The following is a 15,366-nucleotide window of genomic DNA, read 5'->3' on the forward strand; positions in this document are numbered from 1 at the left end:
GGCTTAGGATGAGACATGTAATTGTGTAAACCTAATTTCCAGAGGAAGGCAAGTTAAAAACCTCAGTAAAAAGTACAGAGTTTCCACAAAATAACTTTTAGATATCACTGTGCACTCCCCGTCCATTCTCTGAAAATTGAGACTCACAAGAACAGGAGGTTTTGTGAAAAAAGAGGTCTTATGGAGAAAAACCCTCACTTTTCATAGTCTGTGAAAATTAGTATGCCTTCTGCATACAACTGCAGTGAGGCTCTGGAGAGAACTGGTTTGCTGTATCCATGCCTCCTTTTTATTTAGTAAATAAAAGAAATGAAAATATTTATCCTGGGAAAGAAAATTCAGGACAGTTATTTAAATAAACTGATGTCAGTTGTTTCATATTGACTGAAAAAAACAACAAAAAGTCTGAAACAAAAGCAAGCCTTGGTGAAAATAAAAATAGAAAGATTTAAATATCCTTTCGAATATGGTATTTCCATGCAGTAGGAAACATTATACCTATATCAAAGCACTCTGCAAGAATGACCAAAACATGTCATAAGTTACAGGAGAAAGCCACAGTGTGGCAGGAACAGAATTTTGTTTCAGAAGATCCCATATGTGCCTTTTGGAGTGTGCATGAAATTTATATGCTGCTGTGAAAATTGTACTTGCATGATGGGGTTTTTTTCTTACTGTAGTTTTTGGTTTGGCCTGTGACACTGAAATGTCGCTTGGGAATTTTGTCACATCTGTTGCGTGGCTCAATCTCGTGTGTAATAATATGACAAAATATGGTAAAAAATGATGCATGAAAAGAGGAGTGATAAAGAGCTCTCTAACTAGTTCTGATTTTAATCTCTGAAGCAACCAAGGGAAAAGAAATCAACTGATTTTGATCTTGGTAAGCCTCACCTGTGCAAATCAAAATGACTCAAATCTGACCCTTGGTTCTGTGTCAAAAACTATGTTGTTGCTGTCTTCTACTGGCTTTAATAGTCCAAAAATGCCTCCTTAGGAAGTGAAAACTAAAGGACTAGTTCATTTTTTTTCTAATGATGTCCCTTGAACTTCATTGATTTGCTCTTCACAAAGAGTGAAGTGGTTCAGCTAATTAATGTGTAGATGTCTACAAGACAGGTAGGACAACACAGTTCAACATTTGAAGCTCCCCAAATGCACTCAGCTTTCCTTTGGAATGGCTCCAAAGGCTGGGAGTTGTTTTGAATGAAGTTTCCATGTTTCTTCTGCAGAAATGTGTCTACTGCCAGGTTTGTGAAAAAGCTCTAGGGCTATTCTCTAGCCTGCTTCTTTTTAGGTAGTTTTTGGTGTGTGTAATAGATACTGGAATTTCACTTAAAAGTAAAGAAACATTGAAATTCCATTTTATCAGTTTTTCCAACTGTCTTCACTGCAGACAACCAATAGAATAGTAAATAATTCATATGTAAGTCTAATAAACTTTAAAGGAAGATGGGGAAAAAATTGCAGGAACATAATTGTTTCTGAAGTCCTTGCTGATCTTGTTCTAAAACCTGTCAGTGACTCAGACTAAAATAAGAAAAGGAAGTTGATAATATTCACTGTTCTGCCAAGAATTACAAGTTAAATAAATTTTTTAAATTATTTTGGAAAAGTTTCAGATGTAAAATTGGTCGAATGACAACCAAAAAATGCTCAGACATACAATGAAGTGTAAATTTCAGACTGACACATTAATTAGATAGCAAAAATCAATTTAGATTTTTAGATCTGATAATTTATCAGAAATGCTTTAGGTGGTTTTCCCATGAGAACCTCACAAGAGAGCATCCCTACTTAAACCCTTTGCAGATATACTTAGAAAATGGATGGCTTTTAATCACCTGACATTTTTTTTCCAGTAGAAATACTTGTAATTAACTAGGAACAATGTCAGCAATTATGAACTGTATGACTGAAGTCTTCACATTTCTAATGCAAGTGTCTTTAGAGCCACAGTATTAAGTTGGCCCAAAGACAATACAAAAAAGACTGAGTGCACATTATAAGCATGTTATGTCACACAGTTAGGCATTTACTCAGCTCTCAGAGGAGCAGTCCCTCTTCCTATGGCAGAATCCCTCATGTTGTTAGTCATCCGTAAATCAAGTTTCTGTAGACTAAAAACAATCAGTTCAAAGTGTGTAGGTGAAAAATAAAGCCAGAAATTATCATTAAGCTTAATAAAATTTGGAGTCTGTTAGGGGAGGGAAAAAATACAGTTTGACCAATTTTTTTTTTTGGCCAGGAAGAGAGGAAAGACTTTGTATGCCAAAATTTATACTCTCCAAATAAGCTTGTTCTGTGTTGTAAGGGAATAATGTGTATACTTTATTTTTTTCTGGTTTAAAAAAAAAAAAAGGCTTTTTTCTTTAGTTTTGGTCTGGCAGACCAAAATCTTTGTTCATAAATGTTGTGTGGGGTCTCACCTATTTACAGGTTTACTCTCTTCCACTTTGAAACCCTTTCCCCTTTTTCTGTCATGCCCTTGTAAACAGTCTCACTCCATCTTTCTTGGACTTCTGAACTATTTCTGTGAATTTGGGCAATGATGGATTGAGTGCAGCTGTGACCTGCATGTGAGAAGAAAGGCCAGCCAATCATGCCCAGCTTGCAGTGCTGATGGGGAACGAAAGCAGTGCCCTCAAATCCAACCGCATTGATCATCTCATAAGCAATGGCAACATCCCAGAGCATTAGGATGCAGTCCTGTTCTCAATAGTATTTCCCAGGCTGTGTGGAATTCAGTTCAGATTTTGAATAGCTAAGGAACATATTTTAGTTGCATTCATGGTGAGTGGCCCACTTTAAGAGCACAGACAATTGGAAAGGGCTGAGAGGAAGGCAACAAGGCTGATAAAAGTGTGATCTATTATATCTCTTCAGATTCAATTGAGTGAGGTAAATCATGGAGATAGGAACATTGGCACTGAGTGCTTTTTGTATATGATACTTTCTGAAATGGCATAAAATTAATTCATTTTGAAATGCATTTTTAAATGGCATAAAATGCAATGAAGTAACTCATTTTAAGAAAATTTGGTCACAAATGTGTCCTCATCCGTTTTAGAATCTTCCCATTTAAATGGAAAAATGCATTAAACCTTATGGTTTTAATATAGCTAATAGAACCAGGAAGCAAAGAGGGGAAAAAAAAAAAAAAAAGACAATAGGCAGGATCACAGACAAAAGATGAGCAGTTTTCCTCAACTGCCTTCAAATCATAGTCACAGTGATCATTTTGGTTTTAAAAAGCTTTTGTTTTTCTCTATAAATCAATTATATCCTGAATGGTGGTGCTTATAGAAGGTGCTGCATATGAATATTTAGAATGTCTTTAGTTCTGCAATTGGTGGTTGGGCTGAGTTCAGTTAATTGCTTGTGATACAGAGATTTGGGGTGAAAAATAGTATTCCTGTGTGTACTATGGATTGGCTCATCTCTTTGGAGCTAGGCTATTTCCTACCTTCCATTTGCTGCTATATGAAGTTATTTACATCTGGGGCTTACTGGGACAGCCATGGCAGCTTTGGTACTTTGCAAGATGATTTGAGTATTAAAATACTCTGATCTGAACGAGGTTTAGCTTCATGGTTCTAGGAACACTTAAATCCATTTCAGGTGTAGAAATCACACTGAGGAATTCCTTTGCTCAGTCTGTCCCCCAAGCCCATGCTTTGCTGTGCTACTTTAATTTTGATGTCAATATTCAAAGGCTTTTTTAATGAAAGGACTGAGGAGAAAGTTTAATGTATACAGTGTTAAATTTCAGATGCTTTTACTTCCCCCCCATGACAACCATACATTAAGATTATGTACTGCTTAAATGATTTCATAGCAAGCTCATTTGAGCTTCTTTCCAAAAGAAACTGTTGGTTTAAATCTCTCTTCATACATTAAATTTATACTGTTTCATAAAACAACAGTGCAAAGAATGTCATTGACAGTTCTGCTCTTGAATTCAGCAAAGCTAAAATGAAACACTGGATAGAAATTCAGGGTTGTTTGCAGAATGATGTTGCTCAGCCCATGCTGCTAGGCATAGCTTTTAGTTTATGATCCTTGCCATTTCTCAAGAAGTGTTAGGGCTGTAACTGCACCTGATTAAAAAGAAAAACTGCATCAATGCACCATAAAGCAGTGCCCTGGGAGGCCCCAAGCAGCTATGAACCCTGTAAACAGTTTTAGTAGAGGTTTGAATCTCAGAGAATATGACACAAAATCTCACATTTGCTTAATCACGTTAAAACTTGTGATACAAAGCAAGCAGTAGGTAAATTAAAACTACTGTTCCATGTGTTTTTAACTTGTTCTAAGGTCAAATTAAATTAAGTGAAAACACAGTGCTGATGTTTGAAGATATGAACCCATAATAACATTGCCCTTCACTTGTGTTGCAAAAGTAATTTTCTTAATATGATAAAATATAAAGTATCTTTATTTGCTTGTTGCTGTTGTTACCTCAGATTTTCCTGCTTAGTCGCCTAAAAAGCTTGGTAAATTTAGCAATAGTCTCATTATGTGCAATCATGTAATTTGGTTCATCATGTGGAAGCTGCTATTTGAAGCTGACTGTTCAATGGGCCTAATTTCAGTTGCACTTTTAAACCCAGGTATTCTGAAAGTGTGGCCTAGGAATCACCTGAGGACTGAGAGATCCTGGCTTATCTGTAGTTCAGATTTCAAGGGGCCTCCGGGCTGCAGCTCTTGTAGCATCCTCTGCAAAGCTTGATTCAGTGTATTAAAATATGACAAGCATCATAGAGCACCAAATTTGGGGCTACTTCTGGATGATGTGTTGAGTCACAAAAAGCAAATTGGGAACCACTGCCAAAACCATACCAAGAAAACACTTACCCTGTTTAAAAAAGGCAATGGTGTGCAATGGGCAATATAAACACTCTGAAGTTTGATTTCTGTTGTTAAAAGTAAAACAAATTTCCTGCATATATTAATATGAAATCATGCCTGCGTATACATTAACACTTAGTTCAAAGCAGGAGTGCAGGTTGTGTTTTGTTGTTTTGGATTTTTTTTTTGTTGTTTGTTTGTTTGTCTGGGCTTTTTCTAGATAAAGTTTCCAGTTCTGGCTACTTGCTGCAAGTTGGTTCATATGCAGCGCAATCTTAGCTAGCACAGACAGGATTCCTTTCAGATTAAATAAATGATGCACTCTGGGAGCACTTCATGTATTCCACCCACTAATTGGTTTTGAGACTATGGAATCAGGCTCAAGCTCCCCAGAAGTAGCTCCACCAAAAACATGTGTAGTGCAAATATCAGCTCCATTGTACCACCTGCTTCATTCCTATTTGTCTTGTTTGCTACAGAAAGCTTTAAAAGGATCATCAAAGCAGTGAAGGAACAAATAATTTTTGCATTGAAAACAATTTTGTGTGTTTTCCACTTGTAATAAGGATTTTTGCATTATGTCAAATGTTCATTCAATACATTCATATTATCTCAAAGGAACATGCAATAAGGTCCTCTTCATGAATTATTATGAGGAGTCACTTAAACTGCCTAAAGCCTTTTTCCATTCCTACCAAACCATCGTTTTGAGTAAACAACTTATCATTCTCTGTTTAACACATGTCATAGGTTCATAATGTCACAATTCATTGCTGGTTTGACTTCTGCATTTTCTATTTTGAATGTGACATGAAGATCCAATGTGCTGAATAGGGGAAAATTTTATTAAACAGGTCTATTTCCATGTTGGCTTTATCTCATGAATTACAATATCCTATTGATGAGAAGTGTGATATTTTATTATTGGTGCTGCAGCAACCAAAAATGTTTTGAACTGCCAAGGAAAAAAAAAACTGTCAGGTGTATTCTTACAATAATCACCAGTACTGGAGGATTAAACTCCAAGAGACTGTGTGCTCACATAAATTTAAGAGCAGTTTTTAAATTGCTTCTAGTTCTATAAAGTTATATGTATTTTCACGGAATATTCTAACTGTAAACTAAAGCTTCTTAATCTTCTGAATGAGATGTTTTTTGAGATGAATTTTGCACCATAACTAAGGTTAGATACAATTCTGTGGTTTTGATTTCTCTACCAGAACTTTGTTAGCAGGTTTGGAGTACAGGGTCTTATTATTGAATATCACTAAATTTAAGGGAAAAAACCAAGATCTTACATAGGAATTGAGAGGTACAGATATCTTAGGCTCATTTGTTTTTTAAAAGCATTTTAAAATAAAACGTTATCAAAGCTAATTCACTAAAATCAGTATTGATATAATTTTACAGTGGCTTTGAACTTCCAAACACTGGGAATACAAATGGAATTGCAAGATGGAAAATTCCTGGACAATGGTGGCTGTGGCTATGTGCTGAAACCTGAATTCCTGAGGGATCGCAATACCAAATTTACACCTCGAAATGTGGGACCATACAGCAAACCAATGTCTCTGTCAGTAAGGGTAAGAATACTGAAATGTTGGTTTCTTCCTTAAAAATGGGAAAACAAATGCTATGTAGTTCAGGTGCAATTGTTATTTATGTTTTGTTTTTGGTTTTTTGTGGGTTTTTTCCATTTTATTCCCATTTCTGTTTGTTGGGAACAAATGTTTTCAACAAGATGGTAAAACTCTCATATAGTCTATAGTATCCACTGCTCCTTGGGTGCTTTTCCCATCTGTAGTTCACTTATGTTTGCTAAAAACATGTAGGGGTTCAGAGCCTCTAAGAGTCTGTAAAACACAAGATTTTTCATGATGCTGCATAGAGAAATAAAAATACTGTAGCTATTTCAACTTCTCTGAAATTATAATGTGATTTCCTTCCCTAAAATATTAGAAATACATGTCATTTACAAATAAGGGGTTAGAAAAGCCCTTTTTTTACAAGTAGATTTGTTATAATTGTTCACTAATAAGAAAACTCCCTTTTCCCAATGAAAAAGTAATATTTCTGATTACACAGAATTCCACTTGCATAAATGCTATTTAATTAGCATATACTTAGTTGTAATTGCTAGTTTGTTTCTTTCAGAGTAATAAATAGTGGAGATAAAGCAATAGTTAGTGACAGTTATAAAATACTTACATAATTCACTTACCTAATCAAGAACATTTTGGTGTCCTGACAGTGAGCATACCAATTGTGAACAGACATTGCTGAATGATTTCAGGCAGACAGGAAAATGCATCACTTATTTTAGCCCTAATTTGCATGAAGCTGGAATTAGGATGAGGAGAAACCCCAAATTGTAATACAGGAGACAAACAAAATCATTGTCAATGCAAAGGAAGTGTCTGAGTTTGGAAGGAGCTGAAGAAGAGAAAGGCAGTGTTTTAGACTGGGGGCTTTAGACTGAGACTAGGCTGGGTAGTGCAGTATGCAGAGAGGCAATGGCATCCCACTGGCTGAGGGACTGAAGGGCACAGAGAGCCCCACTCATAGTCAGCTGCAAAAACCAGGAAATGGGGCTGAAGACAAAAGGAACTGGAAGCAGGAGTCAAAGGAAAAGCAGCTTCTGCTGAAAAAGTTACTGACCAGATGAATGGGGAAATGACTTAACACAAAGCAATGATATAAAACATCTAGGGGGTAAATCTCTCCGAATGAATGAATGAAAAACAGAGAAATCACATAGGGCCTGATTTTGCTGAATTCATTATCCTTAATCTGATGTGCCACAATTCCCATCAACAAGAGGCATGGAGCCTTTGAAGCAGAAATAGATATATTCAAGGTGTTTCATACAGAGTCTTCTACATCTACATAATTTCTACATCTCCTGCATGTCTGCAATACCTTGGATCTCAAAAATTTATTGGATTTATGGATAGTCATAATGTGCTTAAAAGAACTTCCTCTTTTCCCACCTCAGGGGAGACTTAGACCGGGTGTAGCAACAGGTCACACAGGCCTTGGCAGTGGCATTCAGGACATGGCAAGGAATCTCCCAGGTTCTTGATGGGCAGCCCAGCAGTGATTGCAAAGCTTTCTGCTGAAGGCAGCTAAACCTTAGGGAGAAAGGGCATCAGTGTCTGTCAAACCACTAGTCTTCAATATTTCAGGCCAGAACTTCTCTTGGAGCAAGGTGTTACAGAAAATACCTAAGCAAAATGTGGAATTTGTAGGTTTTGATTTTTTGGGTACTTGACAGGGGAATAAGAATCTATTATGATGCTTAGTCCTGAGGCAAGGTTCAGGAGTCATATCTTTCACCTGCGCTTTCAGGCTTGTATATCTGTCTCAATACATTTCATACACTGATTTCTAAAAAACTGATTACTGCACAGATGTTTGCTCTTTCATAGGTGTCCTGAAATGTAGATAGAAAACAAAGTTGTGACTTTCATAAATTACAGGGCAGTCTGAGACAGGTAGCTAAATAAATTAAGGAGAAAACCATTGGGAAGCTCACTAGATGAAGAGTTTTTGTGTTACTGTGCAAGAGATGAGGCACAAATGAGGCTGTCTGCTACATACCCTGTAGCACAATGCTGATGTCATGGTGGGTCTTGGTCCTGATCCACTCCACACAGATCTGAAGTTATGAGCTTGATAGTAGAAATTGTAGACTGAACAAAATACAATGTTTATGTGCAGCTATTGAATAAAAAACCACCGAAATTATTATTTTAAATATGATATCAGTTATATATATATATATATATATATATATATATATTTATAAAGAGGGTGGGGAAACACTGGCAGAGGCAGCCCAGAAAGGCTATATGTGTCTCATTCCTATAGCCATTCAAGGCCAGTTTGGACCTGTTTTGGAGCAATCTGATCTAGTTAAAAATGTTCCTAAACCACAATATTTCTAAAAAATTATCAAATAATTAAATTAGATGGGAAGCACCATATTCATGTCTGCATTGTGTTTAATAGGTGTTTAATACACCAGTTTATGGCTGGTATATGCTTAAAGTAATTTCTTATGAAAGTTATTTCTATTATGGTGAATAGTTCATTCTTACCATTATTTCAATACAACTTGAATTTTCCAGCTGATCAGTGGCCATCAGTTACCACCAAGCAGTATGTCAAAGACCAACAAAGCTGACCCCATGGTGCAGATAGAAATCTATGGTGTGCCAGAGGATCAAACAAAAAAGAAATCCAGCATTGTAAAAAGCAATGGTGAGCAACAGTCTGATTCTCTTGACTGTGAACAAAGCATGACAGCATTTTATAAGGAATCACCAACTTTACATCCCAAGGAACTGTTATAGAAAATGCAATAATTTCTCTCTAGACTAGGATCTCCTGGCACAAAATCTGTAGCAGAAGTTCATGCCGTCTGCCATTTTTCTAGGCTGGTAGATTAAGGAAGCACAAACTCCTAGCTGGGAGCACTCTCCCTTTCTAAAGGAAGATGGAAATTTTTTTTTTTGCACACTGCTGTAGGCTGCTTCTGGACAACAGCTCAGCCCTACAGAGCTGCTCTCCCCAAGTTGGACAGGAAGAGGGCTGGAAGGGCCAAAATGAGAAAACCCTTGGGTTGAGAAGAAGACAGTTTATTAGGTAAAGCAAAATCTGCACAGACAAGTAAAGCAAAAGAAGTAATTCATTCAGCATTTCCAACGGGCAGGCAGGGGTAGAGCCATTCCCAGGGAAACAATGTTCTGTTATAGAGCTTTGCAGTGACTAGGGAAGACAGGCACTGTAACTCTTAACGGCCCCCCTTCCTCCTTTGCCCAGCTGTGGGCAGGACACCATTGCTAAGGAGCATCCGTTTGGCCAGCTGGGGTCAGCTGTCCCACTTGTGTCCCCTCCCAGCTTCCTGGGTACCCCTAGCCGCTCACTGGGACAGGAAGGCTTCTTTGCAGAGCGAGAAAGACAGAAATCTCAAGACTGTGCAAGCCCTGTTCTGCAACAGCTCAAACACTGGTGTGTAATCAGCACTGTTTGGGTCAAAAATCCAAAATGCAGCACCATAGGGGTTGATATGAAAAAAAATGAATCCTATCCTAAAGCAATACACAAATTGGTAAATCTGGACTTTTTCTATAGCAATTGCTCTAACTTCATCACTTGTCTCATTTGAAGTCTCTAGTAGGAGTAATCCCTTAATTGCTTGACAGGTGAAGTGTGAACTCTTTGTAGCTGTCTTTGAGCACTCCCTTATCTTTATAATATAGATCTTCTTGATGTCTCAGACTACAAGTTCCCTGTGATCTCCCTTTTTCTGTACCTCTGTCTTCTATTTTTTTTTTTTACGATGGCTGCTGTTTTAATCAGTCCCTGGATTTATTTTCTCTGTATGAACATGGCTAAAGACAAAGAAACCCCTTTCTGTTCCACATTCTTTTTTTGTTTTTCTAGTCAAGTGAACATTTTACTATCTGAATTTATTCATTTCGAACATTGTGAAAGGAGAAACTTTGTCAAAAGGATGAAATTGGTATGGCTATGGAAAAATTTAGGTTGAGCAGAAGTTCTTACCCTGGCTATCCTTGCCCCATTTTGCTCTTTTAAGTGATAACATGAACTGTCTTAGGCTTTTGCACCACTACAGTCAGTGGGAGTCTTGTTATTTATTTACACAGACACAGATATCTAGGGGAAAATAATGACTCTTTACCAGTTCAGACTACTGATAGCAGGTACAATAAATCGGTTATTGAGCGGGAAAAAAAAGAAATCGTATTTTAATCCTGTATCTTCTCTCTTTTCCTTAGCTTTGTGCCCTAAATGGAATGAAACATTCTCTTTCAACATCCAAGTTCCAGAACTGGCACTGATACGCTTCTGTGTGGAGGATGAGGTCTCTGTGGTTAACAAAGAATTCCTGGGCCAATACACTTTACCTGTGACGAGCCTGAATACAGGTAATACTTTTATGTGAACCCCTTGTAATAGCTCAAAAAAAATCTGCAACATTCCAGGCTTTTATTGTTACTGAAGCATTGAGAGACAGTACAGCATCATGCCTGATTTCCAGAGGACAATTGTGTAACCAACTGAATAAAAGGTACCCTTGAAATAATTGTGTTCTCTGAATGCAAATCCATGATGTTGAAATCAAAATAATATTAATTACTCCCACTGCAGTACTCCATTCTAGATGGAAACTGCTCAGGTGCTATTTTAATTCATTGCAAGAACTGAGGCAAGTCAGAACTGCTATGAAGGCAACAATTTTGTGCACTTCTTCCTCAGATAAATTCAAAACTCAATACAAAAAGGAAACAAAACATGCCACCAAAACTCCCTCAGGTAACCTATCTGCAACTTTTCAGAGTGGAGAACAATGGTTATAAATTAGGCAAAATATTTATGGCATTTTTCTTGCTGGAGTTTCTTTTGTAAAGCCAGTAGAGTTTCTGGAACCTTTGTAATGAATATGCTGCACATAAAGAGCAGACACAGAAGTCAATAGGCCAAGGGGAAAGGCTTATGTAAAATGGTTGTTTACTACACTGGCTTTCCAAAGTTATTTCTGACAAAACAAACAGCTTTTATTAGTGAATAAAGATGGGAAGGCAAAACATTGGAGCTGGCAACAGGCACTGTGCCTTTTGTATTAAGCTTAACAGGATTTTAAATGGTTTTTCTTCCCCTCATGTTTGGAAGTCATAAAGCTGATTGTGATTCTTAGTTGAGGTTGAGGAATTATGCAAGAACAAAGAGATTACTCTTGGAGCTCAATTGTTTTTCTACAACATAAATTTTTACACTGATAACCTTTTACTTTCCTTTTATTGTATACTTCTGGATAATGAAAGAAAACCCACCAACTCACAATGTCTGAGACAAACTTGGACAAGTACTTGTAAAATGATTGTTTGAGGCTTTTTTAGAAACAAATTTTTAGTGTGGCCTAATGTCTCTAGAGGACTAATTTTGGTCACAAAGGATTCATATTTTGGAAAAGTAAGAGTAGTAGATTCTTAAAGAAATGTTTTCAGTAGAGCCGTTTGAAATGCTAGGAAATGAGTATAGGTACAAAAACTGCAAATGATGCCAAAAAAATTGCCCCAATTCCCACTTAACACATCATTAAAAAAAGTAATTTGCCATCAGGATCCCCAGAGGCCATATATAAAATGCTTCTAAGAGCTGAAGTGATAAATAATTTCAAAATTTATTCCAAGCATTTACTGCAATGCTTAACATTGAGCCCTGTGAAACCAGCTCGGGAATGATGGTTCTGCTTTAGGTACCCAAGCTCTCTAAACAGTGAAATGGGAAAATAATGTTCTTGGAGAGGGAGTCACAACAAGAAGAAGACAAGGGAAGAACTGCCTGAAATGCTGAAGGGTGAGCTAGGATTTCAGTCTTAGTCTTCAGCACTCCAGTTGCTTTAATCTGTACTGCAGGACAGTCCCTCAGTCCCTAGGATTCACACCCCTGAGGTGTCCCTGGGGTCAAGTTGCTTCCAAAAGCTGAGCAGTGCTTACATCTTTTTATTTTCTTTGACAGGCACTGGGACAAAGTTGTGCCATTTCCTCCCTCTGCATTTTCGTTTGAAAGGATTCAAATCTATATCCACACTGCTTTCCTTTCTTTCCCCAGCAGCAGACTCCCAACTGCTTGTAGACTCCACTGGGGAGAAATGCTTGCTGTCCAGCTGTAGCACAATTTGATTTTCTATGTAATGATTATGCAGCTATGCTCAGAGGGGCAGAAATAGAGAAAAAAATATATGGGCGGTTAAAGGCAGATTTGGGGAGTGGGGGGTCCTCTCTTACAGTCCATGTGCCAATGAATCTGCCACAGAGAATTACTAATACAGGATAGGACCTCACTTGTTACCTCTGTTATCATGGGATCCATGAGCAGGTAATTATTTAATGCAAATTGGAGCAATTTCAATTAAAAAAAAAAAAAAGTTTTACTTCTCTCAGGACACTTTGTAGACTGCTCTGTATGTAGGGGCTAGAACAAGTCCTCAGAAATTAATCTTAGTCCCTGAAGTGTATCTTTGGATAAGAAGTCAACTAATCCTTCCACATACTGTGTCCATGCCTTAAAAACTGATCTCAAATGTAAAGTGTCTGAAACCAGCTTTAGTATCTGCTGCCCAGAATCTGACCCTTAAATACCAGGGGAACTTTTGTATATTATGACAGAACAAGGGGAAACAGCTTGAAGATGTGCCACGGAAAGTGCAGATGGACATCAGGGAGAATTTTTTCACTGGAAGGGTTGTCCAGCATTACAAAGGGCTGCTCAGAGAGGAGGTGTTCAAGAAATAACTGGATGTGGCACTTAGTGCCACTCCCTGGTTCACAAGGTGGTGATCAATCAATGGCTGGACTTGATGATCATAGAGGCCTTTTCAAACCTAAAATAATTTATGATTCTGCGTGAAAGAAGCAAGAAATTCCAACCCCAGGTAAATGTGGGTCCCAAAGACTCCACAGGCATCCAGATGAACCTAAAATGAATTTTAAAACTGCAGTTCAGGACCATAGATACGGATACAAAACAGAGACTTACTTAAATAACTGAAGTTATATATACATAGATAGAATGCGGAACATTTTTTATCAAAAGTGACATTGTTTATTATTATGAAATAATGGACATTTAGTCATATAAAGCAATAGAGGCTGAGGTTTTGAAGAAGAGATTGTTTTCCTTTCTATGCAGGTAAGTGAATTATGTTTGAAATTGAGAACTACAGATTCTTTAAATGCTTCAAACAGCCAGATGAACACCTAGTTTCTGATGGCATGACTTATCTTTGATAAAGTGAATTATTCATATGAAATCAACTTTTTAAGGTGTCATGGCAGAAGATCTTACACTTCAGTTTTTTCTGCCTCAGCTGGACAGTGCACAGCCGTTGCAACACCATTCTGTGGGCACTATCACTGCTGTTTCACACTGATTTCATTTGCTATCAGAACAATATGTGCAGAACATAACCCTGGATGTTACAATGTAAGCTTTGCCTATATTTAAATATCACTGGGCTAAAAGTCTTCCATTTGAAAATAAATACACATCCTGAAAACCACTGACATTTTTCACTCTGAGATTAAAAAGAGCAGAATTGAAATGCTATATATAGATAGAGGAGAAAAAACAGCACAAATGGTGTTTGGGTCCTGTATAATTTCATTTTTTTTAAAAGAGCTATTTACAGAATCATAAAATGATTGGTATAGATAAATAGATGACCATAGAAACATTCCATCATAATATTTGTGCTTGTGGTTAATATACTAATCAAGGCGTCATTATATTTGCAGGCTACCGCAATGTTCCGCTCATAGGCAAAGACGGTGCCAAGCTGGAATCTGCATCGCTCTTTGTTCATGTCTGGTACTATTAGTGATGTTCTGCAGAAGAAATTGTTCTGGGGGATTGTCCCCTGCTTCAATAAAGTAGCATTTCTGGCTTTGCAATAGCCCAATGGCCTAATTGCCAGAGTGGCATATTCTCAACAATTTTATGGAGCCAGTGGGACTTTTATGGAAGTGGTATCCTGAATAAAGGCTACTGTCCTTGGCCTACTGTTGTTTTTCTGTAGATGACTGGGTTTGAGAAAACCTAAGAAGCCTTGAAGTGCACAGGTCCATGGAGCCTGATGAGATACATCCACAGGTTCTGAGGTAACTGGCCTAAGCTGCTATCCATCATATTTGAGAAGTCATGGCAGGCTGGTGAAGTTCCCACTTAAAAAGCCCACATCTGCTTCCAAACCAGCACCAAGGGAGGTGATTTTATCCTCCTACTCTGCTTTCAAGAGATCCCACCTGGAAAGCTGCACTCAGCTCTGGGGCCCCCAATACAAGAAAGATGTTGATGTTTTGGAGTGAGTCCAGAAAAGGGTCATGAAAATGTTCAGAGGTCTGGAACACCTCTGCTGTGAGGAAAGGTTGAGAGAATTGGAGCTGTTCAGCCTAGAGAAGAAAAGGCTGCAGGGAGACCTTATCCAACCTTCCAGCAGAAAGCCATCTAGTGATTGGACAAGCCTGCATGACTTAAAGCTGAAAGAAGGTAAGTTTAATTGAGTATTAGAGAGAAATTCTTTATTGTGAGGGTGGTGAGGCCCTGGCATGGGTTTCCAGAGTAGTTGTGGACTCCTCATTCCTAGAAGTGTTCAAGGCCAGTTGGATGGGGCTCTGAGCTACCTACAAAGTGTCTCTGGCCATGGCATGAGGCTGGAATAAGATGATCTTTAAGATCCCTTCCAATCCTAGACATTCTGTGATTCTATTCTTCTATGATTATTTAGAATCAATTCATAAATACTGAATATTTTTGGATATTTTTAAAATTCAGTTAATGCCACTTGGAGCTAATTTCAAATTATTGAGTACGTATAGTCCAATATATATGAGAGATCATGCTAAATTTTTAGGATACGAGCATGTGAAATGGACATTTTTGTTTGTATTGAACAAATTTTCTTACCATTGTACCTTTTCAAGGGAA

General features: G+C 37.6%; 1 protein-coding gene across 1 annotated transcript in view; it reads left to right on the plus strand.

Moving 5' to 3' along the window:
• PLCZ1 (phospholipase C zeta 1) overlaps positions 1-14,260 on the plus strand; it is a 40,872-nt gene extending 26,612 nt beyond the window's left edge. Inside the window, exons 9-12 of the mRNA XM_033058644.1 lie at positions 6,262-6,434; positions 8,982-9,114; positions 10,656-10,805; positions 14,178-14,260. Coding sequence (XP_032914535.1) covers positions 6,262-6,434; positions 8,982-9,114; positions 10,656-10,805; positions 14,178-14,260 — 539 coding nt within the window. The remainder of the gene's footprint in view (positions 1-6,261; positions 6,435-8,981; positions 9,115-10,655; positions 10,806-14,177) is intronic.
• The last annotated feature ends 1,106 nt before the right edge of the window (positions 14,261-15,366 follow it).

The sequence above is a fragment of the Catharus ustulatus genome, chromosome 4, assembly GCF_009819885.2.
Source record: "Catharus ustulatus isolate bCatUst1 chromosome 4, bCatUst1.pri.v2, whole genome shotgun sequence".
Classification (NCBI taxonomy): Eukaryota; Metazoa; Chordata; class Aves; order Passeriformes; family Turdidae; genus Catharus; species Catharus ustulatus.